Raw genomic sequence first — 26,498 nt, 5'->3', positions numbered from 1 at the left:
GGTTATTTTTCCCTTCCGCTAGAGAGTAATATGCCACACATGCAGACCTCTATGGTGTGCCAAATTCAAACAGTTCTTTCTAGTTTGGGTCTATTGCTTCATGTAACTTTAGTACTACTTAAATTTATAATAGGAACCAGGCCTTTTAGATGTGGTGGTTTAAGTTTAACAAGAACTACATTGTTATCACAAACTATATTTGGGTAGTGTCACAAGCAGCAGCCATAGATATATGGGCAGAGGGTGAAATGCAATAGCTGCCATAAGTTGGAATTTGTGAAAGCACTCTTCTGTTAACTCAACTTTTCAAAGTAACAAAGACTGCCTTTCTGAGGAAAACTGGGACTTTTTTTTAGGACATGCAAAACCTTGAGCCAACATTAACAATTTTACCTTTTCAGATTCAGCCAATCTTTTGCCACTTTACTGAAGGCCTCTGATCCAGCTGCTGTCATAGCTTCAAAATCAATCAGCTGGAACACACATTAAATATAAACAACTAAATGCAAAAATAAGTGCACTGTCAGAACATACCCTCACATTTAGCACCATCGAAAAGGTATTTGTAATGGAAGTTGGAAGACGAGAAGAGCTGAACTGTATGCTTTGGATTTGTTTGCTTTAAATATGCTATTTTAGCAGTTGTGGTATAACAATGAAAGGCTGAAGTTGCTAGTATGATTTCAAGGGGGGGGGGAAAGATTTAAAATTTAAAGAAAACCATCATCACAAGAGACTAGATGAGTGCGGTATAAATAATAAAGTATTATTATTATTGATGATGATGCTTCCTGTTGCAAGACACAAAGTTCCAAACTATTTTGAAGCAAAAAATGTGAAAAACTTCATTTGATCATAAAGAGAAGTTACTCTTGTCCTAATTGCATAGAAACTTTCATCTCATTTACAACACACTCCATCACTTCTAGCATCTGCCAAGAACAATAACAGGAACATTACCTAATGATAGTTAAATCTAGGAAATAGATTTACTAGGAAGCAAGTTCCACTGGGTGATATATCCAACACTGCACAAGAGGAAGTTCACTCATGCAATGGAAGTTCTTTTCCTATTCCCCACCCCACTGCCAAATGCAAATTTCCAGTTAGTTCTAGATGGTACCCTAACCCTCCAGAGCAGGTCAGGGGGAAAGGGTAGGGTGAAGAACTTCTGCAAACGGTGCTCATTCCATTTGCAGGTAGACAACACTGGACATCACCTTCTGAGATTAGGATTGCTGCTTTATTTAATTATTTTGCTACACCAACAGTTTCCAGTCCATAGGGCTACTTCTCACATTGAAACAAGAATGCTCTCTCACACATCTCACTTCTTTTTCAAAATAACATGTCTTTATCTTTTGAGAAGTTGCAGGTATTCACAAACTGCTTCCTGAACATCTGCATTACTTCATACCTAGCCCCACATTATGCTTTCAATAACTTTTTGGACACAGGTGTGACCTGCGGGAAAAACTTGGGTGTCACAAGCTGCTCTTTTCTAAATTTCAGGGCATTTTATTCAGAGTGTACCTTTCCTTTCGGAATCTTTCCTGATACTTCTTTTCCACTTGCCATTAGAGCTCCCATGACTATTGAATAAGCCACCACACTGAGAAACAAACAAAAACAGAAGAAATAAAATGCACACAAAGCATTCCATGGAAACACAAGAACATATTTTACTGCTTTTAAAGGTTAAGAGATTCTCCATTTTCATAAATATTTAAAATCAATGCAATGTACTTGTGACCTGGCTGTATTAATTTCAATATTGCTATATCGAGCTTAATAGTGCAATCCTGTACAGAAGTAAGCTGCATTGAGTGCAACAGGACTTACTTTCAAGTGTATTTTTAAAAAACTGCAGAGTGTAAGACAAGTTTTAAAGTTTTAACATGTCAAATACAAAATGAGAAATACATCTACTACAAAATGGAGAAAATGTTCTCTCATTAAAGATGCACACAAGAATAATATGACTGCCAACATTTATGTAAAAGTGTTTAGGACTTGGGGCAGGAGAAAGAAGAACTGGTAAGGTAAGATCTCATATCACTGTGCACAATGTAATCTTTATGGATACAGTTATTACATAAGAAGAAATATACTAACCTGGACCCTCTGGACAGAGGCATTAAGTTATAGAAATAATATACGAGAGACAGGATTAGACTGCACACAGCATCCGACTCCTAAGAAAAATAAAACCATGTATTTAACATGAAAAATCAAAATAGCAATAGAAAACTGCATGCACCAAGCAAATTAAATTAAATGAATGGAATTTATGGAAATAAACTGTTTTCATTCTGCAATATGCAGTATTTTATTATCTGTATAATTCTTTATTAAGTTGGTAGTTGTAGCATGACAAGAAGCAGCATTCAAGCAGGAAAAGGTGTATATAGGACAGTAAGCCATATAGACATGTTTCATTTGCTAAGGCCTTCTAAGCTTTGTATATAATGTGGTTGTTTCTCAAGCCGTGCTAAAAAACATTTTTTTTATCTGCCATGTTAATTTTTTTTGGTGGGGGGGTGTCAGATTGTGAGTTATCTTGAATAGTAATGGAACAGAAAGGACAGATAAGAGATTTTAAAAACGGGTTGGCTCCAGAGCTCCTGTGAGCAGAATTCCTGCTGGAAGAAGGTAGGGTGGGGATCAGATTTTAGCCAATAGCTCTTGGGAGGACAATGCATCCTTGTGTGGGAGGTGGCATTTGGGGGGAATGAGAGAAAAGAGCCTCTCCTTTCCTTCCGAGGGAGCTTCTGTTGTATCTCAGTGCGTTCCACAAATGGAAAAAGGCTGTTCACAGAAAGGACACTCTGGATCCAGCCCAACAAAAATAAATTTTAAAATGTTTAAACAATGCATTGCATTTAACCATAAATAGGAGTGATCTCTTAAATATTTTATAGTGATGGCATGCGTTTTAACTAATACTTTGTGTTGGACTGGTGCCTGGAAGCAGTAATGGGCTGGATGAGGGCCAATAAACTGAGGCTGAATCCTGACAAGACACAGGTCCTATGGGTAGGTTGGTTCTCAGGTTTGAGAATTGGCTGGACATATAGCTTTAGATGCATAGTCTGGGGCTGTGCTTGACCCAGCGCTGTCACTTGAGGCTCAGGTGACTTCAGTGGTGTGCTTGGACTAACATATATACATAATTTTATTTGCATGCCGTCTTTCCAGAGTTAAAACCATGCTCAATGTGGCTTACAACATGAAAAAATACATAATGATGAACGTAACAAAAGTAGTCATAAACAAAAAATAAAATAAAAAAGTAAACAACCAAATTGAAACAATTTCTACATCAACATCCATAACACCATCTAAAATAAAGATACAAAAAACTAACAGCAATAACAGCAACAACCCCCCACCCACCCATTGTGTCCATTTTGGCCCTAAGAATATTGGTCCAAAAAACACTGACATGCGGAATTTTGAAATTTGCTTTTACAGAAAGGATATGGCAATCCCTTTCAAATGATACCTCTCCTCCTCATGCACTGCTCTCTAGAGCAGCTAGTGAGTCATTTGATGAACAGACCAAAAGGGTCACTTTTTCTGGTTCACCCAGACCAGAATAGCTTGGCCACGATGGTCACTGGTTTGGTAACTTCCTGGTTATAACCTGGTCTTACATGATGTTGCCCTTGAAGGGGATACAAAAGCTATAATTGGAGTAGAATGTGGCTGACAGAATGTGAACTGGTATGGTTTGTTGAAACATTTTGAAAAGCTGCCTATCTGCTTCTGAGACAAAATTCAAGGTGCTGATGTTGACATGCCAAGCCTATGATGATGGTGATAATGACAATTTGCATACCACCCTTCAACCAGTGATCACAGGGTGGTTTACAAATGCCTTGAGATGCAAATATCTGAAGAAACATCTCTCTGTGTATCAGCCTGCCTGTGCTCTTAGACCTTTTGGGCTCATGATACTAAAAACTAATTACATAATGGAAGATCTTACCCCAGATTCTGCAGATGAAACAAGTAGTTTTCCTTTGGTAGTTAAGTCTTTATAAAGAGCATCTATTTCTGCATGATACAGTTGTGTTCTTTCTTCTGTTGTCTGCGTTTCAACTGAAAATAGTATGTTCCCAATCCTGAAAATATATGTCTGCATCAGAGGCATGTTCTTAAAATAAACACATACATTCAACAACACGTACATAAACAAACACATACAAATGCATACAGATTATATACGATTGGTTAAGTTGCTCTAAAATGTATTTCAATAATTTCCAGTTGAATATAGAAATGAGTGCAATGTTACTTTGGCTTCAGAGACCAAATATCAAAACTGAAAAGGCAACATAAAAAGACAAAGCAGATTTTTTGTTAATTAGTTGGTAATATTTTTAATCTTTTTTAAAACACACACTCGCACAAATATGGCGAGATGATTATGAATGGGCAGAAGCAGGACCTGGTGGAACCTACCCTTTAGCTACTACATTGCCCATATAAAAATTTAGTGAGTATCCCTGAAAAGGAAAAATACAGAATATTGCTTTGATTACCTCCCCCCCTTTTTCACAGAAGAAGAGTTGTTATACTAGTATATTAACTGGGGAGCATAAGCAGCAAGAACAAGGGTGGGTAACATGTGCCATCCAAACTGTATACCTGAGAAGCTTCCAATATGGATAAGGATAAAACTATAATAAGTGTATACAACTTACAAGGTGTTAGTAAAGTCAGATTTTGGTTAAGTGTTAGGACATGTTTGCATGGATTATATGGGTGTAAATATATTAAATTAATACCACATTAAAGCACATAAAATGCAGCTTTGCTGACAAAGTTTACTACAGAAGGAAAACCAAGCATATTTGAAATCTGCCTAACCTTTGACTGCTATAACACTGTCTTCAATTTATTTTTTTAAAAAATAATTAAAATAAAGACTAGTAAGCTTTTGCCTGTAGTTTACATGATATAAAATAGAAACTTAGCTTACTTATCTCCTGTTATGGTGATAGTAAATCCATCATACTCTTTTCCTGGATCTTTGAGGCTTGGGACTTTGCTGTTGACCGTGAATCCATCTCTTGTTTTACTGTGGAGCTGCTTTCAAACAAATATCAAAAAGTGGATTTTGTTTGTTTGTTCCATATTACAATTAAGACAATTTCAGCTTTCCTTTATACTACATAACTAGGTAAAGGGTAAAGGGACCCCTGACCATTAGATCCAGTCACAGACAACTCTGGGGTTGCGGCGCTCATCTCGCTTTATTGGCCAAGAGAGCTGGCATACAGCTTCCGGGGTCATGTGGCCAAAAATATAGCAAGGTTTCTTTCCCATTAAAGTTTACATCTAACATGCATTTTTCTCTCTCACTGCTAAAAGAATTTCACCTATCGCACTCAGGGGAGCTCTTAAAAGTAAGGAAGGTTTGCTATTTGTGGACTATGGCCTCGCTAAACATATGCAAATATGTTAGAGCTCTTTTTAGGCATACCACACAACAGAGATGTGCTAAAAACATAGAAGAGATAATAGTTTTCCCTAGTTGTTGATACTTGGGCTATTTCATATTTTCCTGTTCAAATAGCAGATGCATGTTGACATTCTTCTTCCGAAGTCAGGACCTACACAGGAAAACCATTTTGTCAACAGCCTTTAGAGAATTATTGAATTATTCAGCTAACCGCTTTCAACTAATAGAAAACAGCACCCTCAAGGTTATACATTCAATCTCAGAGGGGATTATTTTTAGCTAAAACGGTTGCTAAATTGTGAAATTCTGCCAGTTTGACCCTATGAATAAGTCACACATGACCCACTCTGACAAATGAAGTGTTGGCTTCCTACTCAAAGTTATTCACCTCTTTCATTTCATGCTATTTGTATCTTTTCATTTATGTGGTATTTGTTAAGTCTTCCTTGTAATGAGTACTTATAATGCAGTAAGATCCATTGAGCTTATTTTCTTTACTATGGACAATTTTGCAATTAAAAACCCCTTCATCATTCCAAGAGACATTAATAAACACCCACAATTTGTTACAAAACACTGTAATACACAGAAAACTAGCTTGGAGTTTAGTGAGCTTTCCCTTGCAAAATGACCTTCCTCAGCAAACCCTCATTGTGTACTAGAAAAAAATCATATCCAAGTTTAAAATGGTAACTTTAAGTCCATTTCCACTTTCACATGAAATTTGAAGGATCATCACTAACTAGTGTTATTTGCATAATCTTATTTCTAATATTAACAAAAATACAGTTATTTTGCGGGATGGGAGAGGAATTGGGGGGGGGAGATAGAAAGACTACCTTCATTATTGGGAGAAGATCTTCTACTTTTTGCACTTGCTCCAGAGCTTCTCGAACGTCTACTAGTTCTTTGTGGTTATTAGCACTAAATGGTTAGACAAAAGGGTTCAACAGAATTTCAATTAAATATTTTGTTCTAGTTTTTATATTAATGTGAACATATTCTAACAAGAAAACACAATAGCTTTTTAGCATACCTGGGTTATGTTACTGAGAAAATAACCTATACAAGATAACCTATTTATATACAAAGTTAAACCTGGTTGGCATCCGTGTGTCTTGGGAGACGATGGAAAAGTGTGCTGTGGGTGTAGAGAGAGATACAGGAGAGACATGTTTCACTGAAGCTGGGGCAGATGAAGGTGTCTCGTTGTGCTGATGCAGATGCACCACGGGATTTCTTCTCTTTGCACTCTTCCCAATGGTCATTCCTCCACCAATCATCATTATGGATACTGACCTATCTGTCTCCAGGCACTGCTGTCATCTGCAAGGGATTCCCACATGGCAGGGTTGATGTTGCCAGTCTTCATGCATATCACTTTTGTAGACATTGTTGGCAGAGTTGGTCTGCCAATGGGCCTAGTGCCTGAAGCGGGCTCCCTTTAGAGCATGCCCTTGGAGATCCTGCCATCTTCCATTCTGTGGACATGACCTAGTCAGTGTAGACACTGCTGAGACAGGAGTGCAAGCATGCTAGGAATGTGGGTTTAGGAAAGCACATCTTTGATTGAAAATCTGTCCTGCTATGTGGTATCCAAAATCTTCCTGACACAGTGGATATGGAAGGCATTGATGCATCACTCCTGATGGTTGTAAGTTGCCCACAACATACTTCCATAAAGCAGCATGCTCAACATGCAAGTCTGGTAGACCTTCATCTTGGTATTTGCAATTTCCTAGGATGTTAGTCTTTGTCAGGTAAGGCCGAACTCCCTGCAGGCTTGGGCAAAACGGTTGATGAGTCTCAGTAGAGCTTCCTCAGAGTGCACTGTCAAGGCTGTGTCATCTGCAAGCAATGTCTCTCAGATAAGGACCCGCTGCACTTTTCTTGGTGCAGGGACGTGCCAGATTGAACAGACCCCCATTGCTCCTTGAATGAACACACCGTCTTCAGTCAAGCTGAATGCATATGAGAGCAACAGGGAGAAGAATATGCTAAAGAGAGTTGGGCGAGAACACAGCCCTGTTTCACACCACTCTTTATAGTTTAATGTTATAATGAGCCCGTGTCCCCTTCTCTGATGTGACTGCAAGGAGACTCAAAGCATTTGCTTCCATTTTCAACTAATCATGGTTGTCAGTAGGTATGAAAGGGCTAACCTGCCCTTAGTTTTACCTACAGTTTATCTGATTAAGGCAACCTCAACCATCATTAAAACTAACCACAGTCTACCATTATGTCCAAACTGGGACAAACACATCTGATCTCATCAGAGCTGCTCCACAGGAGGAGCATGGGAACTTGAGGCTCATCCATGATTATTTCCATAGCAATAACTAAAATATAGTTTAGAGTTATGTTGAACAAGGCAGACTGAAGCAGTACATACTGTTATTACTACACCTTTCCCTTCCTGATATTGTCCTGTGTTAAAAATATATATGTTGACCCGTTGTTCCATCTTTCTATTTTCATTTGTAATCTTAATATATATGTATGTTCTACCCCACCCTTAAAGGATTCTGGAACAGTGACTGACTCTTAGGGTGAAATGAAGTGACATCTTCATAGTCACTGAGTGAGCTTCACCACTGAGCAAGGGCATTTCCCATATTCAACTTGACACTCCAGCTGCTCTTCAGCTTTTACTCCTTACACATTCATGCTTCTTTACTCTTCATCATCTTATCTCCTGTTAAGACTTTTAAAAAACAATTATCTCAATAAATATAGATTAGTTTTCTTCTCTTGGCTCTTTTTTAGTCTTCTTTCCCCTTCTGCTTCTACTCCATTCTCTTCTATGTTGATAACAAAAATAGATCTTCTAAAATCTTCTTCTTCAGCATTTTCATTGGCCTGGCTTTCCCTGACCATAGTTTACACCTTTCCTTCATCATCTTCAAACTTGCCTCAGCCTCCTGGCTGCATACAGTCAATCTGACAGTCAGAACTGCCAATGTCCAAGTTTTCAACGTTGCTAAATTTTGATAGTTTTCTCTCCTGCTACTGGAAAAGCATTTGTTTATTCTCTCATGCTTCTTTTTGGTTTGCCAGTTTTTCAGCTTCACCCTCTCCTCTCTGTTCTTAACTCTGTTGCCCATTCAGTTTATTCTGTATCTCAATTTGCCCATATTTTTCCTGCGTTACATCCATTTATTGAAATTCATCTCCTTATCAGAAATTATTCGTTACTATGCTTTTACCTTTCGGCCCCTCCTTATCTGTCACCCTTTTTCTTTCTCTCCCGCTGCATTATTATCTTTGCTCAGCCAATGCTTTCTTCTTTGAAAAATCTCAAGTCATTTCTATTTCACGTTTCCATCATCACTTGCTCTCTTTTCTCTGAACCTCACTGACACCTGAAATCTGCACCCTTCTGTCTTTTCAATTGTTTATGCAATGTTTCAAACCATTTCCTAAATATTTGGTTCTAATCTCTTCTTTCCCTCCCCATGGTCTCATCTTGTTTAGATTGTAAGCCTGCAGGCAGGTTGTTTTAAATATTACTGTGCAGCACCTAATTCTTGAACACTATATAAAAATTTGCCGTATTAATGCAGGAAAAGGAAGAATTTATTTACCTATGATAAACAAGGATCCTGTCTTTGATAAAATGAAGCATCTTTTCAAAATATTCCAGATATCTTATGTTAACAACTTGTCCCCTGCAGAGAAGAACATTTTTAAAACGGGACATTAAACAGATAGCAAGCATTTACATACCATTTGTGAAAGTACATATATGATTTCTATGTGGTAAAACACTGGAGTTCAAACTTTGTTCAAGGGACTCTACTTGCCAGAGAACTTTTGTGCATTGCAAAGCATTATGGACATGTTATAGCAAAAATCTGTGCGTTTCTACTTAGAAGGGTCCCATGAGACTCATTGGGTTCAATGAGACTTTGAAATAATGGAACTTACTGCTGAGTAAATTTGCGTAGATTGCACTGTTAACAGAACATTTTTCAAGTGATATTTACAAGGCAACTTTGACAAATAGCAGATTGTACCACACAGTTTTAATCTTTGATAATTTGTGTATTCTCTTTAAAAATATTAAACTGACAAGAGTCATTGTTAGCATTTAGAAGAAAAAGGATGTAACTATATAAAATTAAAATTAATTTGAGTTTTATTTTGTTTCTGTACTGAGGTTGTCTTTATAGGCAAGCAGACTTAAGAAAACTGGGAGCAATAGTTATTAGGTCCTACATCTATAAAAATTATTTATAATATTGAAGTCTTAAACTTGAGCCCTTTGAACTTATTGAGCTACTCAACATTATGCATGCACTGGAAAGCTGTAATCATTTTAGGCATGGGAATATTTCACCTAATACAACTTTTCAGCCCTGCTCAGGATATGGTTACACAGACTGCCCATAATTCATCAATATTTTCCCCCAAACCAGAGCCATTGAAATGAAATGAATGAAAACTCATGCACTGATCATTCATTTCAAGATTTATGCCCACTGGATTATATTTGCTTATATCTATTTAAACTCTCCAGCTAAATTTTCATTCTGAGCACTGCTTGCAAACACAAATTTTTGTTTTCCATCTAGAATGTTGTTGATGTAATTGTCCAAACATTCATGAACAGTAAAAAGATATGTCTAGGGCGCAGCTAGCCACACAAACACATATAGCAAAGGCAAAACTACATACCATTATTGCACTTGTTGAAGTCCCTTCTCGTTTCCAAGTCTACAAAACAAGATTTCATAGAGCAAGCTTTATAGCCGCAAATACCAAGAGACAAAGCTACTTGTCAATCACAGGGGTTAATTAGGCCACTTGTCTTTAATTTCACTTACCTGAGCCAGTGGTGCTTAATTAGTTTAATTAAACCTGCTATGACTAAACAAGAACTGCATAATAATAGCGATGAAAAGAAGCCTGGAAAAAAGTGGCAGCTTAAGGCAGATTCATCAATGCAGTAAATGGAAAAGCAAGAATCATATTAGCAGAATATTTTTTTTCTAAAAGGAGCAGAGAAATCATAGTTCCAAATTATTTATTCAAACTTTCCACTTCTAGCACAACCCACTGCTGCCTGTCAAACACTTTCTATGCTGATGACAAGACATTTCACACTACAAAATAAGCTATGATGGATCTAGTAAGAATGCAGTGAGTCTACAAGTGAATTAGAAGTTACCACACTTTCATGGTAGGCCTTGTAGTTATGCAGTCAGCATATATCTATGCCAAGCAGATTTTAGAACTTGACTTTAGATTTTCAGAAAAGTTTGATATGGATCTAGTTAAAGAATATAAATGAAGTCAAGGAAATAAAAATCGGAAGGACCCAAACTGAGTGTAAAATATCCAGCTTGTACAGTGAAAGGTTGATGCTATTGGTAAAGATTGGACAAAGAAATAGAAATAGAAGTAATTGGTCAAAGCAAGAATGCAACAGTTCTTACTAGGAAACTTACAAACTTTGGCAGCTTAAATATATGCTCCTTAGTCTAAACCCCTGTGATTGACAATATTTTTGTAGTGTTCTCTGCCTTTCCTTCTTTGTGGCTGCTCTAATACCAGATATCTTGTTTTGTAGTATAGGAGAAGAGGGAACATACAACAATTGCTAAGCTATGCTTTGAAGAGAAGTGGGCTTGTGATGAAGCATAATGCAATAATGAATCAGTTGTGCTGCATATATTACCTTTCAGAAATGCCTGGCAAGATTTTAAGTGTAGCTGTGGGTTTCTGTGTAGGAAAAATACCTAACAGAAGGCAGTACTGAAAGATATTGGATTTATTTGTTGGACTCCAAAACAGTAGATGTACAATTCCAGTTCCTCAGGAAAAGAAAGAGAAATATCTAAAGGGGGCTATAAAACATGCAATACATTACATACTGATTTGAAGAAGAAAATGTCAGAATACAAGTTCAGAAATCCCGACACCGAGAACTCCTATGTGCAAAATGTGTGATTCTGGCACAATTTCTTATGCAAACAAGGTTTCACTAAAGCATCATACCTGATTAGATTGATGTGATTATTAAAGCCTCTGCTAAGACTTCGAGCTGGCATTTGGTCTAACCACAGTACAGGCTGGTCTGGGTCAGCTATCCTGTAAAGAGACACAACATCAACACTGCTTACAGATTTGGGAGTTGTATTAATTTAGGTTTAATTTTTTCATCTATTTTTAAAGAAAGCTTTTATTGCTTTCTTCCACCTACAATAATGGGCTAACCTCAAGAGTTAGAGGAAATTAACTTGGAGATCAGAATCAAACTAATTCCTAAGGGATGTGGGGCGGTGGTGGCGGGAATCTGGGCAACCAATTTGGACTTTGGGGGGGCACCTCACTATAACACAGCACCAATAATGACACCCATGGCCAGCAGCACTGCCTGGGAATGCACCCCAAATGCTGACCTGGAAGCCCTCTTACAGTTGCAAAACCATAAGCAGAGGAGGAGGATTGGGGCCCGACTGCAACACGTCCGCATGCATAAGGCAGCTGGCAACATTGCCAAGGAAGAGAATGGGAAGGACAGAGAGAATGGAGAATCACTGAGCCTTTACATCTTACAAAACTGGTTAGCTCTTCAGGAAATCAAGGTTATCTTGGTGATGTTCTGTACAATTATTGCTATAACCAAATCTGAAATGTTAAGAGGAATGAAATAATGGACTTAACTTTATTTACTTTAGTTTGCAAGGAGAAAGAACTTTTGTTTCTTGATCTAAGAAGTTGGATTAAAGATTCAAGTTATGCATCGCCCTATATGATACACAATGTGCATACTACTATGAAATGTAAAATTAGAATTTGCATAAGGGGTGAAGTAGGGGGAGAAAAGCATTGTGAAAGAGAGTAAAGAAAAACCCAACATGCCTGGGTCAAGCAGTATAGGAAGGTCCAAACACTATGATTTGCCCTGTGGCCTCCAGCCTCCAGGGATGGCCCTTATTAGAAGAATTAAATAGGTTTTGTGAAGTAGTCACACAGACAGGGCTATAAAACATGTAATCAACAGCAGAAGTAATGATGGAGGAACCACAAAAATCTATAAATACTTCCTCAGTTCACTTTGCCTCTGCCTTTATAAAGTCGATACTTGCTTAGCCTACAGTTTAGTACTCTTGATAATAATAATTCACAAACTAAATTTCTTCCTTTATTACCTTCGCCATTTCACAGCAATGTCAAACATATCTCTCCACTGCATCAGCCTGGTTTTTCCATTAATTCGTACTTTCGAGTTCACCCACGTTCTCTGTACAGCTTGCATTACTTCTATCACAGCTAGCCCCATTGCTGAACAACAAACAGAAGTAGGTTACCAGTGAAGCCCACTCACATTTATACTTGACATCTAAACGTGAGGCAGAAGCTGAAGCATCAAAATAGTGCAATTCTATGCATGCCCTTGAGGGATGCGGGTGGCTATGTGGGTGAAACCACATAGCCTAGGACTTGCCAATCAGAAGGTCGGCGGCTCGAATCCCCGCGGCAGGGTGAGCTCCTGTTGCTCGAAAGCACGTCAAAGTGCAGGTAGATAAATAGGTACCGCTCTGGCAAGAAGGTAAAGGGCATTTCTGTGTGCTGCTCTGGTTCGCCAGAAGCGGCTTAGTCATGCTGGCCACATGACCCGGAAGCTGTACGCCAGCTCCCTCAGCCAATAAAGCGAGATGAGCGCTGCAACCCCAGAGTGGGTCACGACTGGACCTAATGGTCAGGGGCCCCTTTACCTTTACCTTATGCATGCCCTTACTATGTTCAGTAAGGCTTACTCTCTAAGTAAGTGGGCATAGAATTGCAGTCTAAGAGATGCAAATGGATGACTGCATAGGATCTAATATTTAATATCACTGGAGGTTGCTGCCTCATTAAGTATTCACACTTTACAGTACATAATGGACGGTAATAATTATTAGTAGTTTTCTTTTATGTATGAATAAGCTGAACTACCATATGAATAGAGCATGTTTTATTGCTGAATACCCAATGCTAATCACAGCAAGCGCCATTATACTTTTAATTCCATATTTCAATAAAGTTTTTCCAGTGTACCTCTATGTACTCTCTTGTTTGGAAGAAATCCAGGGGTCTCATATTGCATTAGGGAACCCAACTGATCAGCAACACATATAATCTCTTGCATTTCGGATTTATAGTTTTCAAATTTCTGAAGTAGTACATCCCTTAAAATCACAAATAAAACCAGGATTAAATATCAAGATGATTTCTTACATAGATTCTATATTAGTAGCAGCCCGTGAGATAGACAAACATTAGAAATATGGTTTAAGATTACCAACCCCTGCCAAGGTTTATTGCAGCTTTCCTTCTTATAACTCTATTTGGGCATAAATAAATAAATAAATTTGTCCACTAGCACCTTAGAGACCAAATAAGTTTGTTCTGGATATAAGCTTTTGTGTGCATGCACACTTCTTCAGATACACTGAAACAGAAGTCACTAGACCCTTATATATAGTGGGAGGGTGGGGTGGGTTTTTTCTCATAAGGGTAGTAGGAGATGGGTGATTGACCCAATGGATATGGTAAACCTGTTGACTGTTAACGACTGCAATTAGTCCTACAGGAAAACTACTGTGCTATTTCTTTTCTGATTGAGTCTTACTTACTTTGCCAAACCTTTATTAGGCATTGCAAATATAGGCCATCATAAAACATCCATATATATATATTTATATATACAAATAAACAGGCATGTAAAATATTTAATAATGAGGATTTTCGGTGGAGTTTCTTCCCACTCTAAGAGATACTACTGACAAAAACTCAGCCACCCTGGCAGTTACTTCTGGGTTAATGTCAGACCAATAGAATCTGATATTTTCATTGTGCCATGATGTTAGACTACCCAAAAAAAAGAGGATAGCAAGCATTTACATAGCTGGTTGTACAATGGACAGTAGAAAATAATACCTTCTACAGTGTCCAGCACATTCGAAAAGCATCCGCAATGTCTATCATTTCTGGAGATGTTTAAATATCTGCTCTTGATGAAAGCTGAGGGGAAAATATTCAGTCGGGGTAACATAAAGGCTCTGTGTTGGACTGGAATTATTAATTTTGTAATATAAGTGACCCTGTTATCTGTTGTATTTAAACCATAGAAGTCACGGGATCTGATGGAGTCCAACAAACATATTGAAAGGTCAAGGACCGCCTGTTCACATCCATCTAAAGGAGTCTTAACTTCTGCTTATCCTGCCAGCAAGAATACCAAGATCACAACTTCCAAGTGCCCTCTGAACAACCAATAGTTAAGCAGCCTCTAACAAATAATCTAACAAATTCTGTTTCAGAGATCATCGAGTTGCTTTCCAGAATTCTTTCATTTGCAGGAATGTCACATACTATACAGAGTCCTCAGCTTCTGAGGAAATACAACTGGGGGGGGGGGGGGAGAATAATTCAGAGTTGCCTTTCTTAAGTGAAATGACAGCTCCAGAGCCACAACACACCATAAAATTTGAATTGTTGTGAAAAAGAAGAAAAATAAATAGAAACATTTGCAGAAACTGTTCTTTATAGTACAGACTAAAGGGCATACTGTAGAACAATGAAGCCACCTTCTGCACTAGCTTTTCATTATTTTGGACCTCTAGGATTGTTGAGGTATTTGGTTTTCCTCAGTTTCAAGAACAAAATGGACCATAAATTAATATTACTTATTATGCTATCCACCAACTAAGTCCCCTTGGCAGGTTAAAAAGTTATGGATCAACCAAACAACGTATATTAAACATCATAAACTAACTCAGTAAAACCAACATAAAACCCAACACCAGCACAAAACCAGTATAAAAGTAGCATAGAGCAGCAACAAACTAGTATTGGGAAATTGGTGCTAGAGATCTGAAATACAACAAAAAACATAAAGGTTATGACTAAGTCATACTCAGAGTAGTCCATTTATTTCAATTAACAAGTCCATTTATTTCAATAGGTCCATTTTGAGCAGAACACATTTTTGGAGTTGGTGCAGGCTAGAAATCAACTTGTACCTGTTACAAACACATACTGTAAAACCATAGGCTATATTTGAAGCCACATGATTAAAGTTAAACCTTGAACTGCCACTAGCAAACATTTCCAGCAGAGGCCAAGAACTGGTAAATTTAGTTACCGTATTTTTCGCTCTATAGGACGCACTTTTTCCCCTCCAAAAATGAAGGGGAAATGTGTGTGCGTCCTATAGGGCGAATGCAGGCTTTCGCTGAAGCCTGCAGAGTGAGAGGGGAGAGCCCCAGCGCCAGCCCCACAAGGTCGGGGGACAGAGGGAGGCGGAACGCCGCCATCCCGCTGTCTCCCGAAGTGGTTTGGAGGCTTACGGCGGGGAGACCCCGCCGCCAGCCCCGCAAGCTCCGGCGACAGTGGGGAGGCGCAGCGCGTCTCCCCGCTATCCCCGGACCTGGTCTGAAGGCGGGCGACAGGGAGAAGAGCGCTTCTCCCCGCTGCCTGCCCCGCAAGCTCTGGGGACAGCTGGGAGGCGCAGCGCATCTCCCCGCTGTCCCCTGACCTGGTCTGAGGGCGGGCGGCAGGGAGAAGAGCGCTTCTCCCCGCTGCCTGCCCCGCAAGCTCTGGGGACAGCTGGGAGGCGCAGCGCATCTTCCCGCTGTCCCCTGACCTGGTCTGAGGGTGGGTGGCAGGGAGAAGAGCGCTTCTCCCCGCTGCCTGCCCGCAAGCTCCGGGGACAGCGGGGAGGCGCAGCGCGTCTTCCCGCTGTCCCCGGACCTGGTCTGAAGGCGGGCTGCGGGGAGAAGAGCGCTTCTCCCCGCTGCCGGCACCACAAGCGCCTGGGGGGGAAATATTTTTTTTTTCCTTTATTTCCCCCCCAAAAAACTTGATGCGTCCTATGGGCCGGTGCGTCCTATGGAGCGAAAAATACGGTACTTACTTTATATGTGGTTGTAGTCCTGGCTGCTCTTCATAGTCTTCTATGAGAAAAGGAAGATTTTTGGCCCAGTGATCTTTAAACTTCCCAGGAAGATCCATATCTATATTGTATTCTGTAAGTGGGGTATCAAGGTGGGCATGCAGATAGCGAGAATATTCTGTGAAGGAAGTAAATATCATTTAGCCCCTTTTCCTGCAAGTTAACTTACAATGATCTCTAGGTGAAATGCTTTTCAAGCAATCTGCAGTGCTGAAGAAAAACACATAAGGAGCTCATATGAAGTTGCTTTATACTGAGCTGGGTTCATCTAGCTTGGTCTTGTCTACATTAAGTGGAAGTGGCTCTTCAGGGTTTCAGAAAGGCATTTCTCCCAGCCGACCTGGAGATGCCGGGGATTGAACTGGGACCTTCTGCACATGCTCTACCACTGATCTATGGCCCTCCCCCAAATTCACACACAAACTACAACCATGTCACTGTTCACTGTTCACATGCTGTATCTGGGGACCTTTCCATACAAAAGCACTGTACTTCCTTAATGTAGTATAAACTTGTGGATCATTTCCCTAATATTTCTGCCATTAGCAGAGATTCTTTAAGTGAGGAACTTTCATCGCTGCAACCATTAAAGCTTACAACTTCACAATGCCATTTCAATGTACACCACTTCAAGAATTTTTTTGACTTTTGATAAATTTTCTAAATAATTAAGATGTCTCCCTTTCCTTGAAATACATACTTTCCCCTTTGGCAAACCATATCCAATTGATCAGGGTACATATGGACAACTGCACAAATTCAGTCTTTATTAAGGAAAAAATATCCTGAGCCAATAGTTACGTAAGTAGTCATATACATAACTTTATATTTTCAATTAAAAACAAATCTACAGAAAGGGCATGCCAATTAGCAATAAATTTCATGGATAGCAAGGATTGATGTACAAGCCTAAATAAGTACTTTTTACCACCGTATGTAAACCTGAAAAAAAACTTTCTGCTATATACTTCTTTGAGGTAAGAAAGCTGTAAATAATTTCACAATACAGTATGTACAGCATTTTTTTAAAAAAATGTGCACAAATTTGATACTTAAGTTAGCATAGGTTTGAGCAGTGCTATTTTTCTAGAAAAAGAGGTGCTGGAACACACCATGAACCTTATTCTCTTATAATGGCAATGGTGCCCACCCAAGAGGTACCGGAACTGAGTTCTGGCTGAAAAAATATCCTGGATCTGGGTATGAAACAATGAATATTTCATTAGCAGCAACTTACCTCTGAGGTATTTCACTTTCAAGTACTCTGTACTAGCTTTCTGACCAGGCAAAGGATCATTTAACATAACTTTAGTTTGAGCTTTTATTCCTTCATAAAATTGCCCCATAGCAACGTGACTAAGACCTTTCATATACTGGCACACTTCATTATATGGTTCTAGTTGCAGACACCTCTAGAATATTGAAAAGAGAATAATCAATACATTTGTGAGATTGCAGAGAAACAAACCACAGATCTTTATTTACTCTTTTATCCACACATCCATAACAGTAGAAAAGTAATTTGTCACAGCCATCTTGAGTCTATGTGGAAGTTAGAAGAAAAGGAAAAGCGATGCACCAGTTTTTCAAACAAGCAGAAATCTTCCACAGGGGAAAGGCTTTTGTTCAGCCCATTCCTACTGTTATCCACTGGACAGAAATATCAATACAGTCTTTCAATCTAAGGGAAGCCCTCAAGAAGGATGCAACTTTTCTTATATATGACAGGGAACATGCAAGTCTTTGTGGTTGTATGCGCATTTGAGAGCTTAATAGCCTAAAGGTGTCTGATTTATGTATGTTTGTTTGCTTATATAATAACCACACACAGCACAGAAAGATATAATGAGTATATATGATGGAAGTGCTGTAACTCGTCACAATTCCTTACCTTAAAGTTTTTCAGAGCTTCATTCAGGCTACCATGATGATAAAGCATCATTCCCCCAAGCTGTATTGTCTGAACGTGATTTTGATTTAGCATCAGTGCCTTTTGAAAGTTTTCTGTAGCAGCTTCAAAGTTACCAAGCTCTCTAAAGTAATAAATAAATAGCAAAAAGCAGCAATTAAAATGCTTATTTAGTAAAGTTGCTATTTACTGAAATTAACCAGCGTAGGCTCTAAAAATCAGTATCATATCAAAAATAAGTTCAACAATAAATCTGTGATTTTTTTCAAGCAGCAATCCTACATGCATGTACTGAAGATTGGGACACAATTGTTCCTACTCCTTAGTAGGTATGTGTCTGACAGTATTATCTAATTTAATCTGTTTAAGATATAAAAAGACCAGTCAGGAAAATGACTTTGAAAGTATATATTATTTTAGGCAAAGGAAGTCTTTTTACTCCAAAGTAATCTTAAAATATGCGGGACGCGGGTGGCGCTGTGAGTAACACCTCAGTGCCTAGGGCTTGCTGATCGCATGGTCGGCGGTTCGAATCCCCGCAGCGGGGTGAGCTCCCGTCTTTCGGTCCCAGCTCCTGCCCACCTAGCAGTTCGAAAGCACCCTTAAGTGCAAGTAGATAAATAGGTACCGCTTTATAGCGGGAAGGTAAACGGTGTTTCCGTGTGCTGCGCTGGTGCTGGCTCGCCAGAGCAGCTTCGTCACGCTGGCCACATGACCCGGAAGTGTCTCCGGACAGTGCTGGCCCCCGGCCTCTTAAGTGAGATGGGCGCACAACCCTAGAGTCGGACACAACTGGCCCGTACGGGCAGGGGTATCTTTACCTTTAATCTTAAAATAACTTGCCCCCCATTAAATTATTGGAGTTACGTTTCAGTCTCATATTATATCACTAAAGTGATATCCAAACATTTTAACAAACCAGCATAACACAGTCTGGATGAAAACCTCCCTTCTATATGTTCCTTACACAATTCACATTTGAGGGTCAAAGAGTGAAATGTAAAGGCATTTTGCTTACCGATAGGCCTGCCCCAGACTTTTATATGCATCAATGAAATCTGCTTTCTGCTTAAGGGCTTCTTTGAATGATTCAATAGCTTCCTGGGTAAAACACAACCATTTACTCTTGTTAATTAAAATATTGTGCTATTAAGATTAATAATTCCTATTGGGATTTTTGAATAATTATGGAAATACTTTGTGGAAGATCTGTACAGGCAAACACAAGGCAATACATTGGACAATATATTTATAACTGCATGTGCAAAAATGTCCTCAGAAACTGAAATATGAAATGTCCAAAAAGCTTAGTCTCTCTTAGCATCACACAATCAATCTACTAATATACATTTGTGTTATCACAAATTTGCCTAAGGTCTAGCAACCAAATGATAAACTCAACAAATAACTAACAACAGGGACAGGATTTTAAACAACTTTAAAATCTCTCTAGATTGTTCTATATTTATCTATCAGATATTTTAAGCGCCAACCCAAACACTCACATAGAGGTAATGCCAACTGATAAATTAGATACATATAATTATTTGATACAATTACGGTATGTTACTGTGAAGTCTCTTAGATACAAATTAAGGTAGTTACTGCTGAAACATTTTTAAAGTGTTCCATTCTCCTTAAACAACTGGGTTACAACTAATCAGCTGTGAAAAGCTGTGTAAAGGCCCCTGTCTGGACCTTTGGAAAGACACTCAGAATAGATAAGGCTAAGCGCTCTGAATTGGTACATTCATAAAGCAGACTTTGTTAATGGCTAATGGTAACATACCTCCAGCCAAAGGGTGGTATATAAATTCAATAATAAATAAGCATATGCATTCATCACATATATAGTAGAAATTGCACAGTTATTCAAAATAATTACCTTTAGAAGTCCTCTGTGAAAAAATGTTAAACCTTTGTAAAGCATAGCTATAGGCTGGTTTTTGTTTAGTTCAAGGGAGTTCTGAAAGTCTTCATGGGCACTTGAATAGTCCTGTGAGAGAAAAACAACTTCCATCAGACAGAAAACTGCTAGATCTAACACAAAGGCAACACAAATAATGTTATAGTTACAGGATACCAAGCCTTCCATATCACAAAATTATCAACTCTTAAAATGAAAAGAACAGTTTATGGCGGTCTTGGGCTACAATCCTAGACCTATTACTTGGGAGCTTCACTGAATTCAGTAGTTTACAAAAGAAATATGTTTCCTCTATTTTTATAATGGTTCCAAGGGAAACCTAAATTATGGTAACTGAAGAAACTGGAGTGATAATAAGTCAAGAAAAGTCCCCAGAAATAATCTGCTGCCACAATCTCTACAGATATCAGCTGTTCCTTCTACTTTTGAAGCAGCAATCTTTGTAACTAAGTTGGTGCTCTAAAAGAATGAAAAAAATGTTTTTTTTAACAAAATTGTGTTCTGCCTTGAACTCTTTAAAGAAGTAGTAGTGTATACGTGCCTTAAATAAACAAATTAAATGCTTTTAAACAATTTAAAAAACATGTATCAGCAGTTTCTCCCAGTCTAAAATACTTGAATCTGTTTCCTCAGACAGATTCTGTAAGGCTATCTTGTTGCAAGAGATCGGGCAAGAGAGTAGGAGATCTCCCCCTGCCTCCCAAACTGAGTTCTCTTTAAAGGAGATAGATAGAATAGCTTGTAGGTATATCATATATACACTGCAAATATGACCCTTGAGACTAAGCACCTATCCCAGCTTATTCTCTGCAGGTGCTCAACTGAAAACTAACCTCAGATATGAAGTAAAGAGTACCTCTGTGTCGGTAAAGTCGTGCGGAGGGTTTTAGCTGAATAGCTTTAGTGAGGTCAGCCAGCGCTTCACTCATTTGACCCAGAGGTGACAGTATCTGTAAAACCAAGATAATACTTTGAGCAAGATTGTACAAATAATCCTTCATTTTCAAAATGATTTTGGTTGCAATATGTAATAACTATGCAGAAAAAATTAATTTTGCGTTGAGTAATTAAACAAGTACATTATTTACGTAAAAAAAAGTTGTATATTAAAATTGATTGGAGCACATGCATATATTACATTACATATATTTAACTTTAAAAAGCAGACTAGGACCTATTCATTTTGTCAGGTATTAAGGGGCTGAAAGAGAAAAAGTGGATTTGGGTTCTACTGAAATGACATATTTCTTCCTACTAAAATTTTTCTAAGCCCATCTGTATAGCTTATAAAAAAATTGTTGCATTTATTATTACAAGCATCCTTCTATACATTAACAAGAAAATGAAGAGTTAATGACATTCACAGACCCTCTGAAGGCTGACAGCTACAAACACTAGTGTAATTATGCTTTTCAGTTTGTGTATTCATGCCCATAATTGAATAGGTTTTGTGAGTAGCTTTAGTATTTTTATTCTATTTTATTTTTGTCTTAATGTATTGATAGCTGTATATTGATGAATATCAAATCTTAATTCATATATTATATTATTAGGAATATGACCAAGAACTTTCAACAATAAACATATAGAAACATACAGAAAATAACTGGATAAACAAAATAACAATAAGGTATAGATAAGGTATAGACATCAGAAAATCTTTTAAAAGTGGAAGAAATACCTCTGCTCGCTGCTCAAACACTTCAGCTTGATCTGGGACCAGACTAATGACTCTGCTCAGCTCAAACAAAGCTAGCTCTGCATTTTTTATATCCTTAAAAATGGGGGGGGGGGAAATATGTAAGTAACAATGTATGCTTAGTCATAGGGAGGTTATGGTGACAATTTTTAAATGGTACAACACTCAGTGAATCAAAATTCTTGGTTTCATCATGGAATATTTTGATGTGTGCTAAGAGTCACATACATGCAACATCAGAACAAACAAGGCTAAGTATTCCAGTTACTATGGGACCATCATGAATCTGCTATTGCCAGGGCTGGCCTGCCCATGAAGCACCATGAGGCAACTGCCTCAGATGGTAGAAGGCAAATAAAAATCTTTATATTTTTTCATTATTGTAGTTGCAAAAATAATATGTATCCTAAAAAGCAATTGGAAGTGAAGGGACTGTACAAATAACTTCTGGGTTTGGAATAAGTACATTCCTCTTGAGCAAAAATCATTGGCTAGAGCAGGGGTTGTCAGCCTGGTCCCTACCGCCCACTAGTGGGCGTTACAGGATTCTAGGTGGGCAGTAGGGGGTTCTACGGCACAAGCTGAATCCTCCTTCCATCGAGCACTGGTGGGTGGGAAGGAAATTTTAACATCAAGAAAGATGCATTAGTGGGCGGTAGGTATAAAAAGGTTGACTACCCTGGGCTAGAGTGCCATGACCACTGCTGGGGGAACTGCTTCCCTGGAAGTGGAGAGTATGGAGTCATGGAGTTGAATAGAAGGAAACATCACACAACTGATGTTGTCCATTAAAAATGTGCAGAGAGTGACAGCAGTGTCTGATCCCAACAATCCTGAAGGAAAAGAGAATCCTTCACACGGCTGTCTGTTGTTGTTGTTTAGTCGTTTAGTCGTGTCCGACTCTTCGTGACCCCATGGACCAGAGCACGCCAGGCACTTCTGTCTTCCACTGCCTCCCGCAGTTTAGTCAGACTCATGTTTGTAGCTTCGAAGACACTATCCAACCATCTCGTCCTCTGTCGTCCCCTTCTCCTTGTGCCCTCCATCTTTCCCAACATCAGGGTCTTTTCCAGGGAGTCTTCTCTTCTCATGATGTGGCCAAAGTATTGGAGCCTCAGCTTCACGATCTGTCCTTCCAGTGAGCACTCAGGGCTGATTTCCTTAAGAATGGATAGGTTTGATCTTCTTGCAGTCCATGGGACTCTCAAGAGTCTCCTCCAGCACCATAATTCAAAAGCATCAATTCTTCGACGATCAGCCTTCTTTATGGTCCAGCTCTCACTTCCATACATCACTACTGGGAAAACCATGGCTTTAACTATACGGACCTTTGTTGGCAAGGTGATGTCTCTACTTTTTAAGATGCTGTCTAGGTTGGTCATTGCTTTCCTCCCAAGAAGCAGGCGTCTCTTAATTTCGTGGCTGCTGTCACCATCTGCAGTGATCATGGAACCCAAGAAAGTAAAATCTCTCACTGCCTCCATTTCTTCTCCTTCTATTTGCCAGGAGGTGATGGGACCGGTGGCCATGATCTTCGTTTTTTTGATGTTGAGCTTCAGACCATATTTTGCGCTCTCCTCTTTTACCCTCAATAAAGGGTTCTTTAATTCCTCCTCACTTTCTGCCATCAAGGTTGTGTCATCTGCATATCTGAGGTTGTTGATATTTCTTCCAGCAATCTTAATTCCGGCTAGGGATTCATCCAGCCCAGCCTTTCGCATGATGAATTCTGCATATAAGTTAAATAAGCAGGGAGACAAAATACAGCCTTGTCGTACTCCTTTCCCAATTTTGAACCAATCAGTTGTTCCATATCCAGTTCTAACTGTAGCTTCTTGTCCCACATAGAGATTTCTCAGGAGACAGATGAGGTGATCAGGCACTCCCATTTCTTTAAGAACTTGCCATAGTTTGCTGTGGTCGACACAGTCAAAGGCTTTTGCATAGTCAATGAAGCAGAAATAGATGTCTTTCTGGAACTCTCTAGCTTTCTCCATAATCCAGCGCATGTTTGTAATTTGGTCTCTGGTTCCTCTGCCTCTTCTAAATCCAGCTTGCACTTCTGGGAGTTCTCGGTCCACATACTGCTTGAGCCTTCCTTGTAGAATTTTAAGCATAACCTTGCTAGCGTGTGAAATAAGTGCAATTGTGCGGTAGTTGGAGCATTCTTTAGCACTGCCCTTCTTTGGGATTGGGATGTAGACTGATCTTCTCCAATCCTCTGGCCACTGCTGAGTTTTCCAAACTTGCTGGCATATTGAGTGTAGCACCTTAACAGCATCATCTTTTAAAATTTTAAATAGTTCAGCTGGAATACCATCACTTCCACTGGCCTTGTTATTTGCAGTGCTTTCTAAGGCCCATTTGACTTCACTCTCCAGGATGTCTGGCTCAAGGTCAGCAACCCCACTACCTGGGGTGTACGAGGCATCCATTTCTTTCTGGTATAATTCCTCTGTGTATTCTTGCCACCTCTTCTTGATGTCTTCTGCTTCTGTTAGGTCCTTACCACTTTTGTCCTTTATTATGGCAATCTTTGAACGAAATGTTCCTTTCATATCTCCAATTTTCTTGAACAGATCTCTGGTTCTTCCCATTCTGTTGTTTTCCTCTATTTCTTTGCATTGCTCGTTTAAGAAGGCCTTCTTATCTCTCCTTGCTATTTTTTGGAAATCTGCATTCAATTTCCTGTATCTTTCTCTATCTCCCTCGCATTTTGCTTGCCTTCTCTCCCCCGCTATTTGTAAGGCCTCATTGGACAGCCACTTTGCTTTCTTGCATTTCCTTTTCATTGGGATGGTTTTCGTTGCTGCCTCCTGTATAATGTTGCGAGCCTCCATCCATAGTTCTTCAGGCACTCTGTCTAGCAAATCTAAATCCTTAAACCTATCACACGGCTGTCTAGAACCAACCAATACCAACCCCCACCTCATTATTGCAAATCTTCTGTCTTAGGCAAAGTTGCAATTCTAACCGCTTACTGTAAGAAACAAATAGAGCCCCCAGGTTCAGGAGCAGTCTATCTCTGAGGACCAGGTGAGGTGACATTTTTTTTGTTCACCACAAGCACCAAAACGCCTTAGGCCAGCCCTGGCTAATACATATATATTATGGAATTCATTATCATGTGCGGCTTTAAAAATGTTATACTCACATGCAGCCCTTTCTTTCCATATGCTATCCCTCGTCCATAAATTGCACTAACAAGCTCTGGTTGCTCCTGTTTGAAGCAAAATAAAATAATCTTTAGAAGGTTCCACTTGTCCTAATAGTGAATGCTACATTCCATCATACATAACCAAAGCCAAAATTCATGCATTGCGTCCACATTCATTTGCATTTCTAAGGAGTTACTTTGGGCTTATGCATACAATTAAAGAGCAGCTCGGTGGGCAGTTTTACACAGAAGATGCTTAAAAGGGGAAACTACTATAGGAGTGGAGTGTGTGTGCTCCTTTAGTCTTTGCACTGTCTCTGTAAACTCCTTATTAACCTCTGCATTTCTATTACTTTAAAGACCATTGCTCATTTCAGGCCTCTTCTTTGCTATACTGTAGTTACAAATCTCATTTCATATTCATATATTAAATAATACATTCTAGTACATGAATGCATAAATTACAGCTACACAAAATTTCCATAATACAACAGGAGAAGTGAAAAGTGTTCTGGTGATTAGGGCAGCAGAGCTGCTTTTCAAAGTCATATAGTTTGAGCCTGAAGGAATTGAACTTATATGTGATGTGCCAAGTTCTGCTGACATTTCCCACTGCCACCAAAATCAGCTTTAGGTGGCTGTGAATTTGAGTAGAAGAATAGTAGCACTATTGAACTCTTTCTCTGCCAGCCATTTTCCCCACTCAAAATCATACATGGACACACATGTCATATCTAGTTTGGGACTTGCAGCAGTTATGGACCAAGGAATTTAACACTGTCCTCCTACCAAAACCTTCCAGCCTGAACCTTTACAATAGTGCAATCATATTGGGCTGTGATTCAGAGTAGACATGCCTGCTCAATTATAATTTGTGAAATTTTCCTGTCAAGACCCCAAGAAGCTGCATGTCAAGTTAAGCTAAGTTGCCTCCCCATGTAACATTTCCATAACAGTCAAATCCCTCTTCACATCAACCTATAGCCTTCTGTTTACATTTTTAACTCTGTTACCTTCAAGGAGTTCTGCCTCAGGCCCATTTCCCTTTTATAGATTCAAGTTTCCATTTCATCCATCCATCTTCAATTATGTTACAGTATATAGGCAAACTTTTTCAGCAGGGGGCCGGTCCACTGTCCCTCAGACCTTGTGGGGGGCCAGACTATATTTTGGGAAAAAATATGAACGAATTCCTATGCCCCACAAATAACCCAGAGATGCATTTTAAATAAGAGGACACATTCTACTCATGTAAAAACACGCTGATTCCTGGACTGTCCGTGGGCCGGATTTAGAAGGCGATTGGGCCAGATCCAGCCCCCGGGCCTTAGTTTACCTACCCATAGGCTAAGCAGTTTCTGCCATCTGTCACTCTTCTCTAGGAAGGCAGG

The 26,498-nt window shown here is 39.2% G+C and overlaps 1 protein-coding gene across 5 annotated transcripts in view; it reads right to left on the bottom strand.

Annotated features, from left to right (window-relative positions):
- Window positions 1-26,498, bottom strand: part of TTC13 (tetratricopeptide repeat domain 13) — a gene marked incomplete at its 5' end in the record, with an annotated part of 30,233 nt that overhangs the window by 509 nt on the left and 3,226 nt on the right. For 3 of the 5 annotated variants that reach the window (XM_083606014.1, XM_083606016.1, XM_083606017.1), the window contains 18 exons: window positions 394-473; window positions 1,534-1,612; window positions 2,116-2,195; window positions 3,992-4,127; window positions 4,988-5,097; window positions 6,310-6,394; window positions 9,055-9,138; window positions 11,471-11,563; window positions 12,628-12,760; window positions 13,517-13,647; window positions 16,377-16,533; window positions 17,653-17,827; window positions 18,307-18,448; window positions 19,343-19,425; window positions 20,210-20,320; window positions 21,085-21,201; window positions 21,933-22,025; window positions 25,105-25,170. In XM_083606014.1, coding sequence (XP_083462140.1) covers window positions 394-473; window positions 1,534-1,612; window positions 2,116-2,195; window positions 3,992-4,127; window positions 4,988-5,097; window positions 6,310-6,394; window positions 9,055-9,138; window positions 11,471-11,563; window positions 12,628-12,760; window positions 13,517-13,647; window positions 16,377-16,533; window positions 17,653-17,827; window positions 18,307-18,448; window positions 19,343-19,425; window positions 20,210-20,320; window positions 21,085-21,201; window positions 21,933-22,025; window positions 25,105-25,170 — 1,955 coding nt within the window. Of the gene's footprint in view, window positions 1-393; window positions 474-1,533; window positions 1,613-2,115; window positions 2,196-3,991; window positions 4,128-4,987; window positions 5,098-6,309; window positions 6,395-9,054; window positions 9,139-11,470; window positions 11,564-12,627; window positions 12,761-13,516; window positions 13,648-16,376; window positions 16,534-17,652; window positions 17,828-18,306; window positions 18,449-19,342; window positions 19,426-20,209; window positions 20,321-21,084; window positions 21,202-21,932; window positions 22,026-25,104; window positions 25,171-26,120; window positions 26,194-26,498 lie in introns of those variants that run through there. The other 2 variants (XM_083606018.1, XM_083606015.1) reach the window with 2 other exon arrangements.

Source organism: Podarcis filfolensis (assembly GCF_964270895.1).
Source record: "Podarcis filfolensis genome assembly, chromosome: 3".
NCBI lineage: Eukaryota > Metazoa > Chordata > Lepidosauria > Squamata > Lacertidae > Podarcis > Podarcis filfolensis.
Note: the sequence above shows the minus strand (reverse complement) of the source record. Positions and strands in the feature narration are given on the sequence as shown.